The 26,402-nt window shown below is 29.1% G+C and overlaps 1 protein-coding gene across 1 annotated transcript; it reads left to right on the top strand.

Annotated features, from left to right (window-relative positions):
• The first annotated feature begins 1,958 nt into the window (after positions 1 to 1,958).
• Positions 1,959 to 13,169, top strand: LOC115709313 (flavonoid 3'-monooxygenase). The gene is made up of 3 exons (XM_030637390.2): positions 1,959 to 2,470; positions 11,296 to 11,748; positions 12,278 to 13,169. The coding sequence occupies exons 1-3, from the start codon at positions 2,021 to 2,023 to the stop codon at positions 12,917 to 12,919; spliced, it is 1,545 nt and encodes a 514-aa protein (XP_030493250.2). The 5' UTR covers positions 1,959 to 2,020; the 3' UTR covers positions 12,920 to 13,169.
• The last annotated feature ends 13,233 nt before the right edge of the window (positions 13,170 to 26,402 follow it).

The following is a 26,402-nucleotide window of genomic DNA, read 5'->3' as shown; positions in this document are numbered from 1 at the left end:
TTTTAATTTTTAATTGTAAAACTAGTTTCTTATATATTCTTACGAAGAAACGGACCTTGATAACATATGGAGCAACTGTGTAGAGAATAAAGCCAGAAAGAGTATAGAAATCATTGTGCTTCTTATGTATGTTTGCTCAACAAATAATGCAGAGATTTCATTGTCAACGTTTCTGGGAAAAAAGCTAATGTTGGTGCTGATGTTCGAACCGAGGTTTGTTTTCGGTTTCTTTTTGGTTTTCTCCCATATTTGAAATTTTACACCTTCTATATGTATTTTTTTAATATGTTTTTTATCTAGTTGTTTCCTGTCCATTTTTATATCATCAATGGGTAACAATGAGATTTATCATGGATGTTGATGTTCAAAGAGTTTTTCCTGTATTTTAGTTTGTATACCGTTGTTTTGTAGTTTTATTATAGTTTTGCTACTTGCATATGTTATTTCACTATAAAATTAATATGCAACTATTTGCACAAAACTTACTATGTATAACTACTATTTTTTAGTCCCCATCAAATTAAATTCTTGCATAATATATAAACTATCATAAAACGATAATGCAACTATAAGGCAACTATTTGCACTTGCATACAGTTGTTTTGTAGTTTTATTATAGTTTTGCTACTGGCATATGTTATTTCACTATAAAATTAATATGCAACTATTTGCACAAAACTTACTATGTATAACTACTATTTCTTAGTCCCTATCAAATTAAATTCTTGCATAATATATAAACTATCATAAAACGATAATGCAACTATAAGGCAACCAAAACAAAAAATAAATCAAAATGTAACTGTATATAACGTAGATGTATTACTCATGAGGTTTTTTTAAAAAATTTCACATCATACATTGTTTTGAATTTGGTGGGAGGTCCAGATCTGTTTGTTACAGATCTATATTTCATGAATCTGGATTTCGATATTAGGGGGAGTTGTTTTGATCGAATAAAACAGAAAATAAATGTGTAATTTCAGTTTCTTCACAGTTTTTCTGATTTTTTTTTCGTCATTTTCAGTTTAGATCATTGCAGGTATTTTTTTCCAGTTGTTTTTGCCAAAATTAATAGTTGTATTTTTCTCGTTTTGGTTTCATTTTGGTTGTTTTGCGGTTTTGAAACGAGCGCGTATATTTATCTTCATGGTTCGCTCTGTACAGCTGAAGGCTTAGTGCATGTGGTATTTTTGTAAATATTTGTATGTGGACTGTATAAATGTTTAATGGGCCGGCCCAAAGTATTTTTGTAATTTTTTTTCCTTTTTTGTATATTTTTGTTTTTTTCCCTATTAAAATTCATAATAAAATAATTGACAACAATAAATTAGTTAGGACAAAGGCATATTGAAAATAATAATAAAAAAATAACAACAATAAATTAGTTGGGAAAAAATAGGTATATTAAAAATAAATAGAAATGACAATAATAAATTTAAAAAGAAAACATTTAAAAATAATGAATTATTTATGAGATATAATGAACAAAATAATAAAATAGCTACAAAATGACAAAATAAATTGACTAAACTAAGAAAACTCAAAATGACAAAATAAATTGACTAAACTCATCTAATTAATTTGATAAAATGACAAAATAATTTCACCAAATCAAAAAAACCTTCACCCATCTTTATTTATATATATATATATATCATAAATTATAGATTATAAGTTGAACATGTTATAATTTTCTACAAGTATAATTATTATTTTAAAATAAATTTAATTAAAATATTATAAATTAAAAATTAAAAAATATATATAATTAAAATTAAATTTTTAGTAGAGATTATGGTTTGGAGTTTTGTTAGTTAAATTTATAATTAATAATATTCATAATTAATTATAAATAAATAAATATATTAATTATAGTGTAATTTTCAAAATTTAATTTGTGCTGTTAGATTAAATTAATTATAAATTACTATCCATATCCTATATATATATATTACAAGTGATTCCTACGGTCCAAGTAGCATATCATTTTCCCACCACAACTCAACTCACGCACCAAATGCCGACAATCGCCGTAATTTTCCTCTCCACACTCTTGGCTGTCGGAGTGTACAGTCTCATCAAGAGGCTGCAAAGCAGAGGATCCTCACTCCCCCTGCCTCCAGGCCCACGACCATGGCCCATCATCGGAAACCTCCCTCACATGGGCCCCGTACCGCACCATGCCACAGCGGCTCTGGCTCGGAAATACGGCCCATTAATGTACCTCCGATTGGGCTTCGTGGATGTGGTGGTGGCCGCCTCGGCGTCGGTAGCAGCCCAGTTCCTGAAGGTCCACGACGCCAATTTCTCTAGCCGGCCACCAAACTCAGGGGCCAAGTACATCGCTTATAATTACCAGGACCTCGTTTTCCGTCCTTACGGTCCACGTTGGAGGATGCTCCGCAAAATCAGTTCTGTACATCTGTTCTCCGGCAAAGCCATGGACGATTACAGCTATGTTCGCCAGGTTCGCTTAATAAACAACTTTCTTATTAACTAATTTACATAACGCTCCTGATCTCATTAAATAACCATAAATTTCATTAATTGGTTAATTATAACTTGCTTTTTCAAAATAAATCCTTTCATTCCATCAACAAAATACACAAATTAGTAGTTTATTTAAGATAAATTATTAATTTATACGTAATATGACTTTTTTTTCAATAGTAAGAAATATGATTTTTGTTTCCAAATATCATTATCAAATCATTTCTTTGTTGAAAAATTTCATTTAACTTTGGGAATTCCGTTCAAATTTGACTAACATAGATTTGATGTGACATTGTCAAGTGATGATACATCAATACATTAATATTAGGGAGTACTTCGTTGATAAAGATACAAAAATAACAAAAAATAAGAATAAAAATAAGTTATTAAGATTTTAACTATTTTATAAAAAATATAGTATTTTTTTTTTTTGTATTTTTATGTTATAATTTTATTAATTTATTATTATTTGTATGTAATTTTTAATTGTTAATTTGATGTTGTTTAAATGTTATTTTCATGTAATATTTTTTTAATTTTCGTGTTGTTTTTATAAAATACTATAAAAATATATAAAAAAAAATATCTATAACCGTAAATAATATAAAACTTTATAAAAATAATATTTTATATAATTATTTCTTAATATTAAACGTATAAATAAAATAGTATATAAATTATAAAAATGATATATTAATATCAAATGTGCCTTTGGACATAAAACTGGAACTATAGAATATTAAAATAAAAAAATCTAAGTTTTTTTTTTTTATAGAATATAATAATAAATTTTCTAATAAAAATTAGAGTTCAGAGAAGATTAAAAAAATTAAAATAATACAAAACTTTTAAAAATAAACCAAATAAATTGAAATTCAATTTTTTTTAATTATCTAAGATATTTGTGGTAAATTTTTTTTAATATTATAATTGTTACACATATGATCCTAATAAAAAAAAATAGCGGTAAAATTATTTTATCTTACGATTTTGTTGTAGTTGTACCCCTTTTTTGGACATTAAGTGTTAAATATGTCGTCACGTGTATTAAATAAGCTAAAGAAATATGTCGTCGCGTGTTTTTGAACTAGCACTTATTGACACTTAACAACCAAAAAAGAATACGATTACAACAAAATTGTAATATAAGAGGTACTTTTGCCTGCACTTTTTAATTATAGTCATATGTATAACAATTGTAAATATTAAGGAGATTTCACCGCAAATATCCTTTATTTAAGCCTTACAAAATGCGTTTTAATTATTTATTTAATTTTGTTTTTTTGAATGAGAAGAGATAACCTCACTACAATAGAACAACTAAATCAGTCATTACAACATCGTTGATAGCGGAAGAAACATTGTTGCCAACAAAATTACAATCTGACTAACAACACATATCATGAACAAGACAATGAGCGGTGTTGTTAGTAGATTATTTTACAAAACAATTTTGAACATTAAATAGCGAATCAAGTAAAATTTTATACTCTAAAACAAAAGAACCAAACAAAGAAAGCATAATAATTGAGCTCTGGATCGCTTGGACAGCAACAAGCAAACTAGTTCCAATAATAACATCATGCCATCCTTTTTTTGACTCAACTTAGAGCCTCTTTGATGCCAATAATCTCAGCAAGATTGGGTTGAAGACAACTTAGTTTAAACAAGGTATAAAAGCCTCCAACTGTTAACCCTCATCATCTTAAGCAAGGCAACCAATTCCATAAGCATGACTAACTGAAAAATAGCTTCATCCACGTTCACATTGATCTTTGTTTACTTCTGGTTTAATCTAATGCTCAACACTAGTATTAGTATAAGAATGAACTAACAACGGGTCGAAACGACGAGAATGAGCATACCTCCACTGATCAAGAACCACTCGCACGGAGAAGACCTCACCTTGTTATTCCTAGAAGATCATTTTTGGCCTTTCATATAGACCATGAAACCAATAAAGCCTTCTCTATAATATTTGCACAATCCTTACTTAATAACACCATAAACCAAGCATTAAATGCAACAACATACAAAAAATCCAGTCAATACTCGACCTATTCCAACACAAATGGGCAAAAGCAAGACACTATGACATGATAAATTGATTCATCATCCCTATGACAAAAAATACAATTTAAATCCATGGGAACACGTTTTATACACATCTGAGTATGAGTTAGTAAACAACCAGAAAGTGTCTTCCAAGCAATGGAGAACGTTTGGAGGGATATTGGCTTTCCACAACTTACGTTAGATATTGGATTCTATAACAGTAGACCAAGCCCCTTTTTGCTCATGCAAATAATAGTATGTACTCTTAATTGTATGAAAACTAGAATTCTTATGCCTCTAAAACCAATTATCAACAACAACTGAAGAGCTAAGGAAAAGACTAAGAATAAGATCATGATCCGTACAGATCATTGACAATCTCCTCATCCCACTCCAAACAGTCCATGGCCAGTAATTGATTTAGCTTAGCATCAACAAGACTAGGATGTAAAGATATGACATAAGGACTAATTGCATTAGGCAACCAAGGAGAATTGAGAATATTCACACTCAATCCCAAGCTAATCCTAACATGAACCCCTGATTTAATAATATCTTGTGTCTCAAAAATACTTTTACATATAAAACTTGGATTTTGACCCAACACAGCAGAGAGAAAAGTTTCAGGAGGATAGTATATGGCTTCAAAAACCCAACTAACAAAAGAATTCTCAAAAGCAGAAGTCACCAATCTTGTTTACCGAGAAGAGTCAAGTTATAATCACGAAGACTTCTAAAGTCAAGATCACTCATGCTTTTAAACTTACACAAACGACTCCAGCTCATCCAAATAACACCTTTAGAACAGTTGGAATTACCCTACTAGTATTTAGACATCATTTTCTCAAGGTCAATATAGGTCTATAAAGGAAGAAGGAATACCGACATAACATAACTTGGAAGAGCATGAGCAACATTTTCAATAACCTCATGGTCTGCCTTAGAAAGAAACTTACCCTTCCAACTTTGTATCCTTTTCTGCATGTTCTCCTTAAGGAAACCCAAGATTGTTGACTTATTGCGACCAATGATACATGATAATCAAAGATAAAAACTATTCTCATCAACTGCAACCATGCCCAATCTTGTACAAAGCCTCACATGCAAATCAACATGCATATTGGAACTAAATAGATGGAGGATTTAGAGAAATTTACCCTCTACCTAGAGGAAATCTCAAACAGATGGAGCACTGTACGTATTTTATAAGCCTCTTCTTTAGTACTACGACATTACACATAACTATTATCTACAAAGAGAGAGAGAGAGAGAGAGAGAGAGAGAGAGAGAGAGAGAGAGAGAGAGAGAGAGAGAGAGAGAGAGAGAGAGAGAGAGAGTTGCTAAAGGGCACCTATGGTGCCTACCTAGCTCCTTATGAGCTATAATATTAATGTTATTTAATATCGACTTCTAATTATTTTATTTTAATAATGATTATAAAAAAACTGCCATATATTTATTTGGAGAAATGCTAAAGGGCACCAGTGGTGCCTAACACCCTCCTATGTGTCAATATCGCTATTGGTCTAACTAAGTATCGGGTCCCATATAATTTAATGTAATAGCTTTTAGGGAGTATCGCTAGCCAATCGCAACGCGACATGTCGAGAAGGTGCTAGGCACCACTGGTGCCTAATAACAATGCTCATTTATTTGGCACCACCTCATGGTGGTACTAGGCAACACCATAGTGCCTAAAAGAAATCATCTTACAAAAATAACCACTCATTTTGAACAAAATGTAACAAAAATATTCATTGATCTTAAGTATATTCTAATAGTTTCACACTTTTTTTCATAAGGACAGTAAAAAGGAAAATCCTAAGTCGAAACCTCACTCCGCCAATAAAAAAAGCTTTTTAGTTTTTTGACATATAAAAAACTTTTATTTTAATTAAATGTATCGCCAAAGAGAATACAACAATAAATTAAAGAGAATAAATTAATAACGCAACCTAAAAAATAATAATACACTCTACAGCAACAACATTACAGCAGAGCAACTAACTACAAACAAACAAAAACAAAGAGAATGCTAAAAGTTTTAGTGTGCTTGGATTATTACATTGTTAGCCCTTACATGCGTTTGAACAAAGAGTTTTAACAAAATATTTATCATCATCTTCTCCAAAGCATCCTTAAACTGAAATGTTCATCAATAAAATATTAATTTTCTCCAAAACATCTCAAAGAATTAACCAAATCAGATTTGCATTGAAAAAAAAAATAGTTCTATATGAGATCCCTTGCTCACGAAGAGTTTAGCACACTTTCCCCCATCGTCATCCTCTTCCTTCAGCGGCTTGCTAGAAGGTCTAAATCTCAAATCTAGTTCCATCATCTCTAACCTACATTCTCAAATTTAGTCATCTTCGAGCCTGCCGTCTCCATCTCCTATGACAACCACCCTTGAAAAAAGAGGAGGAAGATGAAGAGGACCAAAGATGAGAGAGGGGATGCTTTCAAATCATTTTTTTTTTTAAAAAAAAAAAACAAAAAACAAAAATGAGATATTCAATAAAGGATAATTACATAAAGTATTAATTTTTTAAAATTTATATTTTACGTTTAAAGATTTTTTTAATATTTTTACAGTATTTTATAAAAACAATACAAAAATAACAAAAAAACTACTTAAAAGTAACAGAAAAATAACATCTAAACAACATCATAATAACAATTAAATATAACATATAAATAACAAAAATTCACCAACAAATTAACAAGAGTACAACATAAAAATACATCAAAAGACCGTATTTTCAGTAAATAAAATTATAAAAATCGTAAAAATATTTAAAATTCCGTACAATCGTATTTTTTGTAATTTTTTTTATGTATTTATAAAATAATCCCTTAAATAAATTAAGGTTTTGTCATTTAAAACATATTTTTAATTATTAAAATTTTATTTAAAAAATCATATATCTATCTGTTTAATTCTATTGTTAAGCATATATAAATATATATAGATTTTTTTAAGGTGGGGAATTTAAAAAATATCCTATTTTTAGGACTTTTAATAATTTGTTCTAATTAGACAATTGCATTGTAATATCATAGTCTTGAATGAAACATATTTGAACTAGAATTGATTGAATTTTTTCGGTCTTATTCAAAAAAATAATTCAATAAGTAGTGCTAAGAAGACTCTATTTTACACTCTCTTTTTATTTTTACGACAAGTGTTAATTATTAAACAATGTTCATTTTTACTTAATATTTAGTCATAATATTATCATTTTATTACACTTATGTCATTAATTAAATCACTTCACTAATTTATAAATAACTTTATATTTATTTTTAATTGTCACATTGTTTTTTATAGTTTTTAAAAATTACTACCGTATAATACATAGATTATTATAAATTCTTCCTAAAAAATTTAATCAAATACACACATCACATGGCCAATATACTATATATATATATACAATTGTAATAATTCTATACATATAAATATATATATATATATAAACATTATAATGTAAGAGTTTTTACACCACATACTGAATTTTCAACTTTTTTATTTTTTTTACCGTGTGGTAGAATTTTTTTCAAAAATACTGTATAAGGTTTATACAGTGTACTGTGTTAAATTTTCACTGTTGTTTCACGGTTGTTTTTTAGTTGTTCCATAATTGTTTTAATTTTTCTATTTTGTTGTTTACGGTTGTTTTATATAAAAAAAAATAGTATTTTTGTAAAATATTTCATATGACAGTAAAATTGTACACTTTTGCTCAAGATCCAGTATTTTTGTAAAAATTCATATAATATACTTACTCATCACAGATAATAGGACCAAATAAAAGTCATACTACTAATTCATTCTTGGGCTATTTTTAAAAATATGGGAAAAATTATTAAAGTTATGATAAATATGACATAAAAAGTAAATGCCACTATATATGGCATTATCTAACCAATCAAACTAAAAATATGATTTTTTTTTTCTAAAAAAAACCATATAAAATATTAAAAAGAAATCTGAATTTAAAATTAAAAAAAAAATAAAAACTTAATTAAATTGCCATAAAAAATATTTAAATTTCCTTCATATTTATTTTTTTAAAAAAAATAAAACAAATAAAACTATAGTGATTGCCGAAGTTGTCACTCGTGCCGAAAAAGTCACCGGAGTTTAATGCCGCCACCGAAAAAGTCGTCGGAGTAGCCGCCGGTGCCGTAAAAGTCGCCGGAGTTGCTGCCGGCGCCGAAAAAGTCATCAGAATTAGCATTGTCGCTTGAAAAATCACCAAGAACTGGTTGCTTGAAACTGGTTTCTTGGAAACCGGTTTCTTTGTGATTTTTTTGGTAATTTTACCGGTGACAATGCCAAGTCCGATGACTATTCTAGAGTTTGATGTCGGTGCCAGAAAAGTCGCCAAAGTAGTTGCCGGTGTCGGAAAAATCGCTGGAGTTATTGTCGGCGTAAAAAAAGTCGTTAGAATTGGCATTGTCGCCAGCAAAATCACTAGAAAAATCACCAAGAAAGTGGTTTTTTCATCAAGAAACCGGTTTCTTCATCAAGGAATTAATTTTGTTACACAACAATAATAAACATTATGAAAACAGAACAAAAATGATATACACTAAAAATAATTGAAACCAGTTTCATCAATCAACCAAATAGAGAAAAAAAATTACCAAGAAACTGGTTGTTCATCAAGAAATTGGTTTCTTGATGAAGAAAAAAAACCAGTTTCTTGGTGATTTTTCCGGCGACAATGCCAATTACGACGAATTTTCCAGAGTTTACTGTCGGTACTGAAAAAGTCACCAGAGTAGCTGCCGGTGTATTAGTCGTCAGAGTTGCTACCAATGCCAGAAAATTCGTCAGAATTGCCATTGTCGTTAGAAAAATCACCAAAAACATGTTTTTTATCAAGAAACCAGAAACCAGTTTCTTGGTAATTTTTCAGGCGACTATACCAATTCTGATAAATTTTCCGAAGTTTACTGTCGAGTGTCGGAAAAGTCGCCGGGGTAGCTGCTAGCATCAGAAAAGTCGTCAGAATTGACATTGTCAACAGAAAAATTACCAAGAAACTAATACCGGTTTCTTAGAAACCAGTTTCTTGGTGATTTTTTCAGTGATTTTTCCGATGACAATGCCAATTCTGACAAATTTTTTGGCGCCGGCAGTAACTCCGACGACTTTCCCGGCATCGACTACTACTCCGACGACTTTTCTGACACCGACAGCAAACTCCGGTAACTTTTCCGGCATCAATGACAAATAAAACTTTCTAAACATATAAAAACATTAAATATGTGATTTGAAAACCTAATTACATATGTATGGCATATCAAATACCATAAAAAACTTAAAAATAAAAAAAATACCATATAAATTGGTCAAACTTAAATGTGTCATATTTATCATAACAACTTTTAAAATCCCATAGTGAGTGTAATTTCCTCTTAATTCTTTTTGATGAATTTGCCTACCAAACTAAATGTTAAAAACAAATAATCTAATGCTTTAAAAAATAAAATAAAACTAATCCCTCTTTAAACATTAAATTTAGATATATGCTTATCTAAATTATAATTAAATATTATTATAGTAATAAAGGAATATAATTAAATATTAATATTTTATAATAATAATTAGGCTTATTTTCAAAAAAAAAAAAATATTTAATAACAATAATAAAAATATTTATTTAGTGTGATATTTTGAAGACGATTAGAAATTTATTCTTCTAATTATTGTATGTTGCAACTGAATTAAAAATTTGTAACATTTTAAAAACGAAAAAAAATTATAATTTTTATGAGTGTAATATAATTAAAAAAATGGATTAAAAGTAATTATAAAAAAGTTTAAAATTATAATGTGACATAAAAAAATGAAATGTAGTATTTTTAAAATAAATATATAATTATTTATGACTAATTTAGTTTTGTCAACTAAAAAAATAGTGAAGTGATTAGTTAAAATGACATAAGTGTAATAAAATATCAAAAGAGTTTTTTAATTAATTTTTATAAGAAAAATCATCGTACTTTAATTTATTGTGTAATTTAAAAGAAAAAAAAAAGAAAAATGAGTATATTTTTTCTTACATCAATGAAACATAACATTAAATAAGTGAGATTCAGGTCAAAAGTCAATTATAATCTCTTACAATACACTATATTTTAGTGGCCATGAACGTTTTTTTACATCCACAAAATGCAATGAGACCCATTTTATTTTTAAATTCTTATAAATAAGGTATTTTTTTAAATCTCCACCATAGAAGAGTCCTGTATATATAATGGGTTGGAGGAGATCCAGTAGTGATATCTATGAAAATAATTAACAGATATACTAGAATGGGTATTAAGGAAATTAAAAAAAATAGAAAAATCTAAATATTTTTGCTATTAGAATTTGAGTTTTTTCTTCATTTTTTTATTTATTTTAATAATTATTACAAAATATCATTGAATATTGTTAGAATTTGGGAGAAAGTGAATGATCTTGCAACAAATTGACAATAGGAAGAGTAACCTATTCATCTTATATACAATAATTTATTTTTACATACTAACAATGTGAGGTTCCCTAATAAATATTTAGAAGATTTTATTTTTAATTAAAGTTAAACATTACTGATACTAATAACAATGTTGGAATAAATATTGCATTGATATATGAAAAAAATAATCAACGTTAGGATTTGAGATTGATAAGGGTAAGAATTTTCGTATCCTTATTCTATTGAGCAATGGTAATTTAATGTGCAGGAGGAGGCAAAAATGTTAGTACGAGCACTGGTAAATTCAAAAACGAGGGAAGTAAATTTAGGACAACTGCTAAATTTGTGCACGGTGAATGCTCTAGGGCGGGTGATGCTAGGGTATCGAGTGTTTGGAGATGGAAGTGGGGCGAGCGATGCAAGGGCAGATGAATTTAAGGCCATGGTGGTAGAAGTGATGGTCCTTGCAGGAATATTTAACATAGGAGAATTTGTGCCAGCATTGGAGTGGCTTGACTTGCAAGGTGTGGCTGCTAAGATGAAAAAGCTCCATAAGAGATTTGACACTTTCTTGGGGGGCATTATTGAGGAACATAAGACCAAAATTGCTCAAAACAAACAACACACTCATGACTTGTTGACTACTTTGATTTCCTTAAATGAAAATAGTGAAGATGAAAGCCAAAAGCTTACGGATACTGAAATCAAAGCACTTCTTTTGGTACCTACTCTATCTCTTTCTCTATACATTAATTTCTTTTTTGTGAATCGTACTTTTTTCTTTGTCTCACAATTAGTTTTTATGAAAGAATATCAGGTGGGATTTAGAGGATTTTTTTTTCTGAAAAAATATAAATTGCCATTGAGAAAAGACAAAATATATTTTTTTTTTGACAAAACAAAATAAATTTTAATAGATTATGTAATTGAATAATTTTCATAAGGCTGGAAATATTGTCAATTCTTTTTTTTTTTTTAAAAAAAAAAAATCAATATATTCAATTACTTTTGAAAATCATTTATGAAATCAATTTGTAGTTTTTCAAATGGTTTAAACATATCGTTAATACCACTTTATGATAATTTAAAATAAATAAATTCCTTATTTCGTAATGTATTTGTTTTCCTTTTGTGGCTACAACTACACTACAGCAAATCTAAAGTGATTTGTGTTAATATGATATTATACAAGCTTAATACTATTAGTAGTTACAACATACTGATATTACATTTTAAAATATAATTTACAGAACATGTTCACGGCGGGTACCGACACATCATCAAGCACAGTGGAATGGGCCATAGCAGAACTCATTAGACACCCAAAAATCATGGCCCATGTCCAAGAAGAGCTCGATCATGTTGTGGGTCGAGATAGGCTTGTAAGTGATGCTGACCTAACCCAACTGACATATCTTCAAGCTGTTATCAAAGAGATCTTTCGTCTACACCCGTCGACCCCATTATCCCTTCCACGAATGGCAAGCCAAGATTGCGAAATAAACGGCTATCACATCCCCAAGGGATCGACCCTTCTAGTCAACGTGTGGGCTATAGCTCGTGACCCAGAACAGTGGACTGACCCATTGGAGTTTAGGCCCGAAAGATTCTTACCTGGTGGTGAAAAGGCACATGTAGACATTAAAGGAAATGACTTTGAAGTCATACCATTTGGTGCTGGACGTAGAATCTGTGTTGGGATGACCATGGGCTTGCGCATGGTCAAGCTATTGACTGCGACCCTAGTACACGCCTTTAACATGAAGTTACCGAATGAGCTACTCCCTGAGAAACTGAACATGGATGAAGCTTATGGACTCACTTTACAGAGGGCTGCACCGTTGATAATTGAACCTCAACCCAGGCTAGCTCAGCACGTGTATGGCGCCTAATCTAAAAATTAGGCGTTAAAAATAAAAGCTTTTTTTTTTTTGTTATTCTTATTATTTATCTACGGTGCAAAATACATGTGTTGCAAAACTTTGTTATTTCACAATGTAGATTGCTCAAGTTTTTATATCCTTTGACCTTGACAACAAAAAATTAGGTCAAAGTCATTAAGAAACTAGGCAATATAGTCGCTCTTCGCGCGACTAATTTAATTTTTTTAGTATTATAATAAATAGTTACTTAAAAATATAATTCTAATATATAGTAAAATTATAAATATATTATTTTATTTCATATTATTATAAATAATTTATTTATTAAAAACTAAATGCACAATTTTATTAATTATTATTTAGAATTATTTATTAAGAAGTTTAAAATTTATTATATGTAGTATTTTAAATTGTTTTGTTAAAAGAAATTATTTTTATAAAAATAAATAAATAAGTTGGTATATAAAAAAATTACGGCGTTTCTCATAATGTATTTTTTTTTCATATCTCGATCATTCAAAACTATTGTTATTATTTTATCGCACTTGTTATCTCATTGTATCTCACTTATTTTCATCACCGTATCTCACCCGTTGTCATCACTGAATCGCATCCCTTGTCATTACCGTAGTTCACTTGTAGTTGTCACTATTGTATTTCCCTAATCTATATCTTAATCTTAGATTTCATCTCGAATTTTAAATATTTTTTAACATTAGAGAAAATTCATTAGTTCGTTCTTTTATTATTAACTAATATGTTTTAAAAAAGTGATTATTATTTTTTAAATATATTAATAAAAAAAAAAGGAAAATATAAAAAATGTGATATTTTAGTTATGAGAAAAGAAAAATAATTTTAAAAAAATTTTAGAGTATCATGTCACCGCTTTATGTCTCTATTATATATATATAGATATATAGATATAGATTTATATATATTGATTGATATTTTATGTATGTATATAAACAAAATTTACGATTAATTATTTTTTATTTAAGTTTTAATATTTTTTTTAAATTTATTTTTTATTTTCTAACTTTTTTAAAAATATTTTATATTTTTTTAATAGAAAATTAAAATAATAGTAAAATATAAATTTGTAGGTTTATGCTTTTTATAGAAAAATTATTTAAATAATAGTAAAATATCAATTTGTAATTTATTTTTTATTTTCTAACTTTTTCTAAAATATTTTATATTTTTATAGAAAATTAAAATATAGTAAAATATCAATTTGTAGATTTATGCTTTTTTATAGAAAAATTATTGAAATAATAGTAAAATATCAATTTGTAGATTTATGCTTTAATAAAATATTAAAATTGAGATATGCTAATTCAGCATTGTTACAACCAACAATCATGGGCTCTTGAATCAGAATGTTTCGGCATTGTTCTCGACTGATTCGCTATGTTGGGATCATGATTTAGTCATTGATATGTTCAATCCCAAAGATGATGCTCTCATCCTTGGCCTCCCGTTGAGTCATACTCTTGATGATGACTGTGGTACTGGAATGGTGAATCAAGTGGGAGTTTCAGTGTAAGTAGTGCGTACTCTCTGCTGCAACAAAGCAAGTCCTCTAGACCTGTACCTAACAACTTCGGGTTCTGGAAAGAGTTGTGGCAGCTGAAAATACCACCAAAAGTTAAAAATATGTTGTGGCGTGGCTTGACTAATTGCCTCCCAACTTGCCTAAATCTTGTCACCAAACATGTAAATGTTTCTATCCTTTGCCCCATGTGTGCTACACAACCCGAAAACACCTCTCTCATGCCTTGGTTGAGTGTTCTTTGGCTACTGCATGTTGGCAGCACCTTGGTGTTCATCGCCCGACTCCCCCAGGTACATTTGCATCTTGGTTTGAACTCACATTTACTTCTTCTGCAACCGAAGATATGTGTAAAATTGCTATGGTTTGTTGGGCATTGTGGAAAGAGCGGAATAAAAAAGTGTGGAAGAATCAAACTTCCTCTTTGAATGAGGTTATGGTATCGGCAAATACTTCTCTTGATCATTGGAGAAAAGCTCAGGATATTACTTCTCTCTCATCTATATTTTTTAACGATTTAGGTGATAGAAATGAGCTTTGGGTCAAACCGGTGTTGGAAACCATCAAGATTAATGTTGATGCCGCTTCATTTGAGCAGGAAAATTCCTACGGGTTCAGGATGGTGGCTCGTGACCATCTTGGCTCCCCTCTTCACATTTATGCTAAGTATCATGGAGGCTACTTTCCATCTGAAGCGATTGAAGCCATGGGTATCAAAGAAGCACTTAGTTGGATCAAGGCAGACCACTGGAAAGGTGTTACGATTGACAGTGACAGCATGCTCGCCGTTCAGGCTATTCATTCTACTCAGTTAATGACATCTGTGTTTGGTTCAGTTGTTAATGATTCTAGAACTTTATTATCCTCTCTTTCTGATGTTTATTTACGTTTTGTTAGACGATCAACAAATCGTGTGGCCCACTATGTTGCTAGGCATGCAAGATCGCTAACTGGTCGTAGTATTCTGGGCTCTTCTATCCCCCGTGATCTTCAGATTATTTTGTATTCAGAATGCTAAATTAATGAAGTTGCAATTTTATGTCAAAAAAAAAAAAATTGAGAGAATTAAGGAGAGAAGAGAAAAATATAGTTTTAAAGTGATTTTAGAATGACATGTCACCGCCTCATACATCTCCTTTATATATATAGATTAGGAATTTTTTTCATTAATACATTTATAACAAATGTTTTATTCAATTTTACGGTAAATTGATTTTTTTTTCTAATAATACATACATTAAAGATATTTTTACACATTTACGACACACCAACTTCACCAACTTCTTGAAAGAAATATCTACATACACAAAATTTATTTAAACACAATATACGTAGTAATATCAATGTAATTTTTGTTTAAATCATTATTTTAAAATAAGTTTAGTGGTTTCTATTTGATAAGTAAAAATAGTTTTCTATTTTATAAAATGGGTTCTATCTTACAAATGAGATGATACTTTTCATTTTAATGATAGTAATTTTCATAATAGCTCAAATTTGCAACCTTCATCACAAAAATATCAATTTTTATTTCATTGTGTAATAACAATGATACTTAACGACTGTTGCCTTCGCGGCCGATCCAAGGCGGTAGGCTTTGCACTGACATGGCGGTGCCTTTGGTGGTTGAAATTCCTTGTGGCTACGGGTTCACTCACAACACGATCAAGTAACGGTTTATCTTGGCGGTCATCGAAATCGACTAAATCTCGGCAGATTCCAAGTGACGAAGAGGAACGGAGATGCTCCGAGTCCGACTGAGTTACAGGTGCATCATGTCGACCTAGAATGCCCTCCTTATTGTAGTTAAAAACAAGCCTAAAATACCAAAACCAGTCAAATTATAATTATCGATAGAACAACCATAATCTTCAAAAATGTTAATATATACCTAGAAACACATTGGCGAATATTTAATATATAAATAATATTTTATTATATATAAATAATATTTTATTATTTCATTAAATAAAAATATAAAGTCACCCATGAATTTCTCATAAACCAAGAATTTCAGTTATATAGACACTTTATATAGAATAGATATATAGATACTAGTAGTGGTGTCTAACACACTTAAATTATTAGTATAATTAGATATCGATTCTCATGTAATTTAAAATGTCGTATTAGGTCGTATTGCATTATATTGTATTATATTGAATTGGATTATATATCATATTTTATAGAATAATTTGCGGCATAACCTCCTTAAGTGGTCAGGTTTTTACAACTAACCCCCAATTCTAAAATTTTGGTGGTAAAACTCCCTAAACTCGTGTTCTGTTAGCAGTTTAACACTTCCATCCATTTTTAGCTGTTAACTGTCATGGTGGAATGTCCACGTGTACACAGTGTACACGTGACACAATTTTATTGGTCCACGTAAATAAATATTTAAAAAAATAAAAAATTAAAAAAATAATTTTAAAAAAATAAAAATTAAAAAAAAAACCGTTAATTCTTTTTCTTTTTCTTTTCCCCCTCCAATTGGCATCAGACAGAAGCAATCTCTCCCTACAATATCAATGTAAAAGAAAAGTTCACAATTCAAAAAATTTATAATAACCCATGTCATTATTCACTAAAATACTTTAGGGGTGATTACCATATATCATCATCATCATCATGTTACAAATACTACAGTAGAGAAAACATATATATGGGTTTCAAAATTCCACAATAAATAGGCAATGATAAGCACACATTTGAATGAGGAACAGTGAATTACAGACCTGACAAAATAGCTTGAATGGCGTCCAATTGCTTGCCTCTAAAATTCGCATACTCGAAATGCCAGCGCAAGAGCTTCACCAGAGCTTCTTTGCTGTAAATATGGTTGTCGTTCCTGCGACTCGATGAGCTCTGCAATGGCAACGGAGACTTCTTCATCATCTTTCAACGATAGCTTCGAAGATTCTCTCGTCTCTTTTGGTCACTCTGCTAATTCGCCCCCCCTTTTCAAGCCTTCTCCGTTACCACTCCCGCTTAATTGGACTCAACAGCCTAACCCCTTCTCAAATCTACTAGATTCAAGCACAAATCCAGTTCCAAAACCACCAACAACCACAATCCCATATGGGTTTCCAGCCTAGCCACCATGTCCTCAGCTTTTTGGGACCGAAACCTATCCCGATGAAGCAAGTGGGTTCTCCACTGAAACCCACAAAGCTTTACAGAGGGGCTAGGCAATGACATTGGGGGAAATGGGTCGCTGAGATCCCTGTCCCTAAGAATCGGACTAGGCTTTGGCTTAGCACCTTCGATATAGCGGAGGAAGCCGCCTTGGCCTATGACCGTGCCGCCTACAAGCTCAGAGGTGATTTTGCTAGGCTTCATTTCCCACACCTCCGCCACCAGGGCTCCACCGAGTTCGGTGATTTCAAGCCTTTTCACTCCTCCGTCGATGCAAAGCTTCAGGCCATTTGTCAAAACCTGGCCGAAAATTATTATAAAAATATAGTTTAAATTATTATAAATTATTTTTATCAAATGTGTATAAATTTATATTGTGAGAAAAAAAATTAAAAAATATATAAAAAATAAAAAATTTATATAACATAATTTTTTATATAAATTTATGATTATAATAAATTAGATTATAACATTCTCATTATTATAGTAGAATTATAAAAATTCAGAGCACTTTAAAATCTATATTTACCAAATACCCAACTTAACTTTTTTTCACAGTTTTGTTACAGCTGCTTTTTCTCACAGCATAGTTACAGCTGCTTTTTTACGCAGCAGAGCTATGCCAAACTGACCTTAGGTCTCTACCAATATTTTAAAAAAAAAATTAAAAAAATCTGATAAAGAAAATATAAACGAATAATGAAACATAAATATATAAAGACAAGACAAACAAATGTAACTTGTCTTTCATCCATTTTTTGATCGATGGCTACCACAATTCCTCTTGGCTGTAAGATCCCCACAAATTCAACCTAACACTCCACCAAATCATTGAAAATGAACGTTTCAACATTTTCATTATTAATTTCTCTCCAAACAAAAAAAAAAAATATTCATCATTAATTATAATGTACTATGTTTCTCTACATGGCTCTTCAAAAAAAAAAAAAATGTTTCTGTACATGGGTACTAAAGTCTTTAAGGGACCAAAACACTACTCACTACACATATCTTATCTTATTTTATATATAATAAGAGGCTTCTTCACCACCTCCGGCTTATTATACAACTAAATAATATAATTGTTCTTCGCAAGCCTAATTTAATTTTTTTTAATATTATAATAATTAATTTATTAAAAATATAATTTAATATATAATAAAATTATAAATATATATCTTATTTAATATTATTATTAATAATTTTATTTATTAAAACCTAAATGTACAATTTTATTAATTATTATTTGGAAAGCTTAAAATTTATTATATATAGTATTTTAAATTACTTTGTTAAAAGAAATTATTTTTATAAAAATAAATAAATAGGGTGGTATAGAAAAAAATTACGGTGTTCCCCATAACACATTATTTTCATATCTCGTTCGTTCAAAACTATTATTATTATTGTATCTCACTTGTTATCTCATTGTATCTCACTTATTTTTATCACCGTATCTCACCCGTTGTGATCACTGTATCTCATCGCTTGTCATTACCGCAGTTTACTTGTAGTTATCACTATTGTATTTTCTAAATTTATATCTTAATCTTAGATTTATCTCAAATTTTATATATTTTTTTAATATTTTTAAGACAATAGAGAAAATTTATTAATTTATTCTGTTATTATTAATTAATATGTTTTAAAAAGGTGAAATAATTTTTTAAATATCTTAATTAAAAAAAGAAAAAAATATAAAAAAAAAGTAATATTTTAGTTATGAGAAATGCTAGAAGACAATCCTTCTAAATGTCACTATTAATGTAATTAAACAGTAAGTCTCCTATAATATTTTCATTAATTTCTCTCCAAAAAAAAAAAAAAAAAAAAACCCATATTCATCTATAACAGACCAAAACACTACTCACTACACATATCTTATTTTATATATGATAAGAGGCTTCTTCACCACCTCCTGCTTATTATACAATAGTAACCTTCTATTTTAATTTTTATGAGGACATTATAGTACATTTATTTCATCAATATTATTTTTCTTTTATTTATCAAAATAGCTTTTATGTATTTCATTTTTTTAAAATTTATCTTGTCCAACTTCACCCTCATTTTCACAGTGATCATCTACACTTTTACTATGTGTTGCCATTTCTCTCAACACCTATAATTTATTGACGAGCAATTAAATTAGGACATTATTTCCAAAAAAAAAAAAAAATTAAACTAGGACATTTAGAAATTTTACTTATCTATTTAAACTTTTAATTTATCAAGGAGGTTTACAATCTCCATCTTAGATCACTCTAATCAAATGAGCTAAATTTAAGTTATTATAACTCATTCTCTAAAATACAAGAAAAGTGATAAAAGTTATTTTCCATCAAATGAGCTAAATTTGAACTGTTAGAGCATCTCTAATAGAGAGTTATAAATGTAGTATATTGTTATTTTTTGATGTATTTTATTAAAACTTAATTTTAATAGTAATGTAAAATGTGTGTCAAATTTAACCCAAACTAAAAGTACATCATATTTTGCTTTTTTTATTCAAAATTCTCCCAATTAATTTAGTGGTTTGATACTTTGATGTGTTTTGAATTTGTTGAATTCATTTGTATATGTTTTAATATGATAACCTAGACTAAGTATATTTATTCGATTAAAAGTATAATACATATATAAAATATTTCTACTGCAAATAAGGAACAAATTATTTGTGTTGATTTTTTTTTATTTAATTGAAGCTTTGCTCCATTAATTTATTAGATTTAAGTTTTATTGTATTATAAAAGAAATATATACGTGTTATTGTTTAGCATTAATTATATACGTGTCATTGTTTAGCATTAATTAGTTCCCTAAAAGCTACTATCTTTTAGATGTGGATATAGACTTTTCATATCATAAGATGAAAGATCAAAGTTTTTAACTTGTGGTTCTCTCCCGTCTCTCCAGTACTATTATCACACTACTTTCTTATTGTGTTACATCATGTCACCTTCTTTGATCTTATTCATATAGATAATATTGTGGTTCTTGAAAAAAAAAACTTGTAGTTGGATGTTCTATCAGCTAACTTTTGTTGTTTTTGGATTGCTTTTCTTATAAAAAAGAAATAGAAAATTGATTCATTTTAAGTATCAATTTAGACCATTTCTAATAGATGATGTATATTTTAAGTAAAATTTGATCCAAAATATATCATAAAGTTATATTTGGCCCAATTTTTATATTTGTGCTATAATATACAAAGTGCAAATTAGCTATAAAAGTTAATACTACCACTAATACTCATTAAAACTATACAAAACAATTAAATACTTATATTATTTTAATACCTTATAAATATAAAAATATATTTTTATTAATGAATAGTATTAATGAGTATCAAAGAAGTAATTAAAAAATAGAGGAAATTACACTACATACTGCTTTTAACTTGATGTCTTTAATTTTTACCTTCTTTTTCAAAATTTATTATGTTTACCTTTTTTTTCAAAATTTATTATGTTTACCTTTTTTTCAATCATTCTACTAATTTTATCCATATCACTCCACGATAGTTTTCATTCTTCTCTAATCAAAATGTTAGGGAATTTTACAAAAATACTGTTTTTGGACCAAAACTTTACAATTATACTGGGACACGGCAAAAATAACATTTTTACTGCCCCAGCCCAATTTCATTACTTTTGTACTGCCCAAGCCCAACAGCATAACATTTATACTGTGTGTGTGGGGAAACAACCTTCTTCGTGCGTGGGGAGACGCCGGAGACGGAAATCACCAAGAAAAAACCATTAAAACCGGCAAGAATAAACAAAAGCAGTAAAATCGACGTCAATAAATAATCATGGCAAAACAACAGTAAAACAACACTAAAACAATCAAACAAAACAAAAGAAAAAAATGATTAAAAAAAACAAACAATCTGCTGCACAACCTCAACACCAGATGCAAAATCAACTATATTTGCAAGTCTATTCCTAGAAAATTATAAAAAAAAACTACTAAAACAACACTGAAACAACTCAAAAACAAATGAAGCAAATATAACTACTTAGAAAAATATAAAAGAAACACACACCTCAAAACTCTCTTGTGAGTGAGCTCGTCAAATATATTTATAGGAGAACCAAAAGAAAAAAACCACAAAAATAGCCAAAGAGAACGAAGAAGAAATGTATTTATAGCCTCCATCTTCCACACTCACAGACATAACCATCACAACAACACAAGAACACCCAGAAAATACCTATTAATTCAAATAAATAAATCATGAAAAACAACAGTAAAACAATACTAAAACAATACTAAAACAAAAAAAACAATAAAAAAAAATGATCAAAAATTAACTATGTTGTGCACATCCTCAATACTAAATGCACTATATTTGCAAGAAAAGTTCTAGAAAATTAGAACAAAAAAAAACCACACTAAATCTTATATTTTAAAAAAAAAAACATAACTAAGAACTTCAAAAAATTTAAAAAAAAAAAAAAAGAAGAAGAAGAAAAGAAAAGAAGATGAAGAAGAAGAACTAAGAACTATCACCTTCATGGTCTTCCTTCCCCTCATCATCTCAGCCATGAATTATCTCATCATCTCAGCCGGTGTTCTAAGTTTCTTTCTTTTCCTTCAATATAATTTTTTTTTTTGAATGGTTCCTTCAATATAATTAAGTATATATAATAGTAGAGTTGGACATCATATATATATGTTGATAGGAGAGGAGATGTACGTGGCAAGCATGCATGAATGTTATGATGTTATAACATATTAATTTTCAAATTTTAAATGCAAACAAAAAAACTATAAAAATGATTAAAATGCTTGTCACTTTTGTCACATCCCACATCCAATCAACTTTTCTAATAAAACAAAAAACTTTAAATATTGATGTGAGAAAATCTTATAGAGATATGTACACAAAAAAGTCTATATTGTTGATTCAAAAAAAAAAAAAAAAAAAAAAGTTGGCAGCCGAAAAAAAAAAAAAAAAAAAAAACAGTACAAAAGTTATTTTTGGAGTGTAACAGTATAAAAGAAAGAAAATGGGAAAACACAGTAAACTGTGTAAATTTCCCAAATGTTATCCTAACTTTTTCACAAACCTATACATCAGGGTCGGCCCAAGCATTGGGCAGCTTGGGCCATTGCACAAGGCCCCCATTTTTCTAAGGCCCAATTTTTTTTTTAAAAAAAAAGGCCTATTTTTTTTTTCTTTTTTTCCTATTATTTATACATAAATAAAAAAAAATTAATTGAAAATTTATGAAGTATTTTTTTTTAAAAAAAAAAAAACTACTAATAGAATTGTAGTTTTAATGTACATGGTTTTTTTTTTTTTTTTTTTTTTCTAAAGGGCCCAATTTTAAAATTTCGCACAAGGCTCCCAAAATGCTTGGGCCGGCCCTGTTATACATCCATCTACAAATTATATTTAAAATTATGTATTAGTTATGTGAGTGTCTGAGTACAATACTCATAAAAAGAGTTATATTTGAATTGAATTTTATTTGGAGGTAAATATGATTGATTTATAAAAAATAAGTATTCTTCAACTTTTTCCTGAAAAAGTATGGTATTTATTATATGCTAAAATTTGGTTCATGCTATCTTTTGTGCCAAATTTGGCATAATTTTTAGCTTTGGTCAAATTTTGTACACATTTTACATCACTATTGGAGTTAAGTAAGAGTATTTACAAAATACCCGATCCAATCCAATCCAATCCGCAAAGTGGGAATATCTACATTTATGCGGATTGGATTAGATTAGAAAATTCAAAATCTATACTTGTGTAGATTAAATGTTGATTGATATCAGGGGCGGAGCTATATTGAGCTCCACAGGGGCCATGGCCCCCTCATCTTGCAAAAAAAATTATTGTATTTTTATATATTGTTTGTGTTGACTTTTCAAAGTTTTTTTTCGAGATCAATAATATATATGTATAATTACTGTATATGTGGAGATCAATTTCTTAATAAAAAATAAAAGTACACCTAATAAAACAAATATAAATAATTAATATAAAGAGTTTAGTGTACAATATATTCTTTTTTTATTGTATTTCTATTAATAAACTTTATTTGGCAAAAATTTTTAATTCTACACCGAAAAATTTATTCGTTGTACTCTTATTGAGTTCAAGAAATGTAAAAAATTTTAAATTTTGTAGTATATTAGTAATATTAGGCGATTTTAAAATTTTATTTGAGCTCAGTGATTTTCTAATGTGATCCATTAATTTCTTAAGTTTATAATTTTGATATACAATATATAAAAAATTATATCGTTATTTTAATTTACTATTTAATATATTTAAATAATGTCGTATTCATGTAAAATTATCTTTTCTTAAATTTAAAATTTTATTATTATCACATTATATATTATTGGATCGATAATAATTTTTACTTATTTGATAGTTGCATGAAAAATGTAATATTTTATAGAGTAAATACTATTTTGAACCTTATGTTTTTCAAAAGTTACCGATTAAACCCTCTGTTTTATTAAATAATAAATTGAACCCTGTATTTTTTAAAATGGTACAAAATAGTATCATAAACTGATTTTTTGTCAAAATAAAAGTTAATAATAACCCGAGCTAAAGTTTTTATGACAAAATTGTGTGTATTTTCTACATCAGTTCGTTCTAGAAATTATCTTCAAGTTAGTTATATTAAAAAAATTTATTGAAAATTGAGCTTAGAGTACTAGTATTTTGTACTATTTTAGAAAATAAGGATCTAATTTGTCATTTTACAAAACAAAAAATTTAATCGATAACTTCTATAAAATACAGAGTCCAAAATAATATCAATCCTATTTATATGGGGACTAAATAATTTAAGATCTTGAAGAGTATATTGGCCTCCCTAGACATCTAATCCTGGCTCTACCCCGATTGATATGTAAAAGTAATCGATCTAATCTAATCCTCACATATTTATACATATTTTTTAAAAAAATCATATATGCAATTATTATTTTAATGCAAAAAAAATAATAATTTAAGAATCTAATATATATGATATAAATAAATTTTAAAATTTAATAAATTTAATTTATATTTTATTATTATATTGAAAAAATATAATTTAAAACAAAATTAGTCATTTCTTTCCATAACAATTTTTTTATTTAAATTTGTTATTTTATTTATTTTAATTTGTTCACTACAAGAAAACCATCTTGGCAAAGCTTATCTGGGAAGCTTGGTCGATAAAGGATTTTTTACCGGCGCGTAGAGTAAATGCGCCGGTAAAACTTCCTTTTACCGGCGAGAAATCGCGTCGGTGAAAAAGAAGTGTCGGTGTTAAAAAATATCTTTATCCGCTATGAACCTGCTTTGATAAGCTTTTGTCGGCGCAATAGTACGCCGCTAAAACTATTGGCGCCAACCGTCAGATTGGCGCTAATAGTTTTGGCCACTTTTTACCGGCATAGGAATGCGTCGGCAAAAGTATTAATTTTTTTTTTAAAAAAAATAATTAATTATAATATTAATTAATTAAATATAATTAATTAATTTTTTTTAAATAATTATAATATTATATTAACAAAAAAAACCAACATAATTTACATTAAAAGATAAACCAACATTAATTATATTATGTTCTACTAAAATCAGTATATAAACAAAATGTTAAATGTTCGAATCGGGTAATAAAAAAAGTAAAGTTCTATAGGCGGGTAATGTCGTCATCGTTGTTTCTCTGAGTCTCGGGAGGCTGCGATGACGATCCAGCACCAGGAGTGGGCAATGGTGGAAGATCCATGGGAGGCAAGTTGAAACCAAGCACAGCTCGAGAAAGATACTCAAACTGATCTTGGAATCGTCTAAGGTAGAGTTGTTGTGTCTCATACTGCTGCCTCGTATGTTGAGTTGTTTGCTCCGCTTCCTCCACTTTTTTTTGTAAAGCCTCGTACTGTTCCATTGTAACAGTCGGTGGGGCTGAAGGATGCGTGGCAGGTGCTCTTTTGGCCCCAACTCCCTTCAGTCTGGGGAGATGTCCAAAGCCTCTAAGATGTTGAGATCGTTCCCCGAGTACTTGCGTCATAACAGGTAAGTCTCGGGGGTACTGTGTAGGATCGACAACAGGCTCATCGGGCTCATCTTCAGTGGGCGCTGGTTGAGTTGTCGCTATTTCAACCATTTGCTCCTAAAACAAACTAATAAGTTAAATGGTTAATTTTAATACAAAATAAATTGAAAGAAATAAATAAAAATTGAATTAAAATGTAAACTTACGTAAGCTTGTTGCGCGAACTCGTTGCGCCAATTGTTGCCTTTATGGTGAAACTTTTGAAAAGTTTCCACCGCAGTTGGCAGTTGTCCTGTGTCGGGGTTAGCCTATTTTCAAGAGAAAATATATTAGTATTGTTATTTTAGTAGAAAAATTTAAATGAATGATAGTTAAATATAAACTTACCCCCTCGACAACATGTGAAACAATAAGCTTGGAGCCCCAGCCTCCTAGAAGTTTCATCTTACCCCGAGTTTCTTTATTTTTCGCTGCTCTCGCCTGAAATTAATAATTTTTCTAACAATTAATTATTTATTATTGACTATATAAATTAAACATTACTAAAATTAGAAATTTTTAAAAATGTACCTTTTGTTTGTTTGTGCTCAAATAAGCGATGCAGTCACTCCACACCTCTTGAGTTACTCCCTCAGGAGGTGACATGTCGGCCCTCTCCTGTCCAAGCTCCTCAATGTTTTGTATCCACTTTTTCTTGCAGTCTTCCCTCCAGTCACGTAAACCCTTTTACATCTCGTAGTCACCGTAGTCTACGAATGTAGGGTTATCTCGTGGGAGGACAAAC

This window comes from Cannabis sativa, chromosome 3, assembly GCF_029168945.1.
Source record: "Cannabis sativa cultivar Pink pepper isolate KNU-18-1 chromosome 3, ASM2916894v1, whole genome shotgun sequence".
Taxonomy (NCBI): Eukaryota; Viridiplantae; Streptophyta; class Magnoliopsida; order Rosales; family Cannabaceae; genus Cannabis; species Cannabis sativa.
The sequence above is the reverse complement of the archived record's forward strand: the minus strand, read 5'-3'. Positions and strand labels throughout refer to the sequence as shown.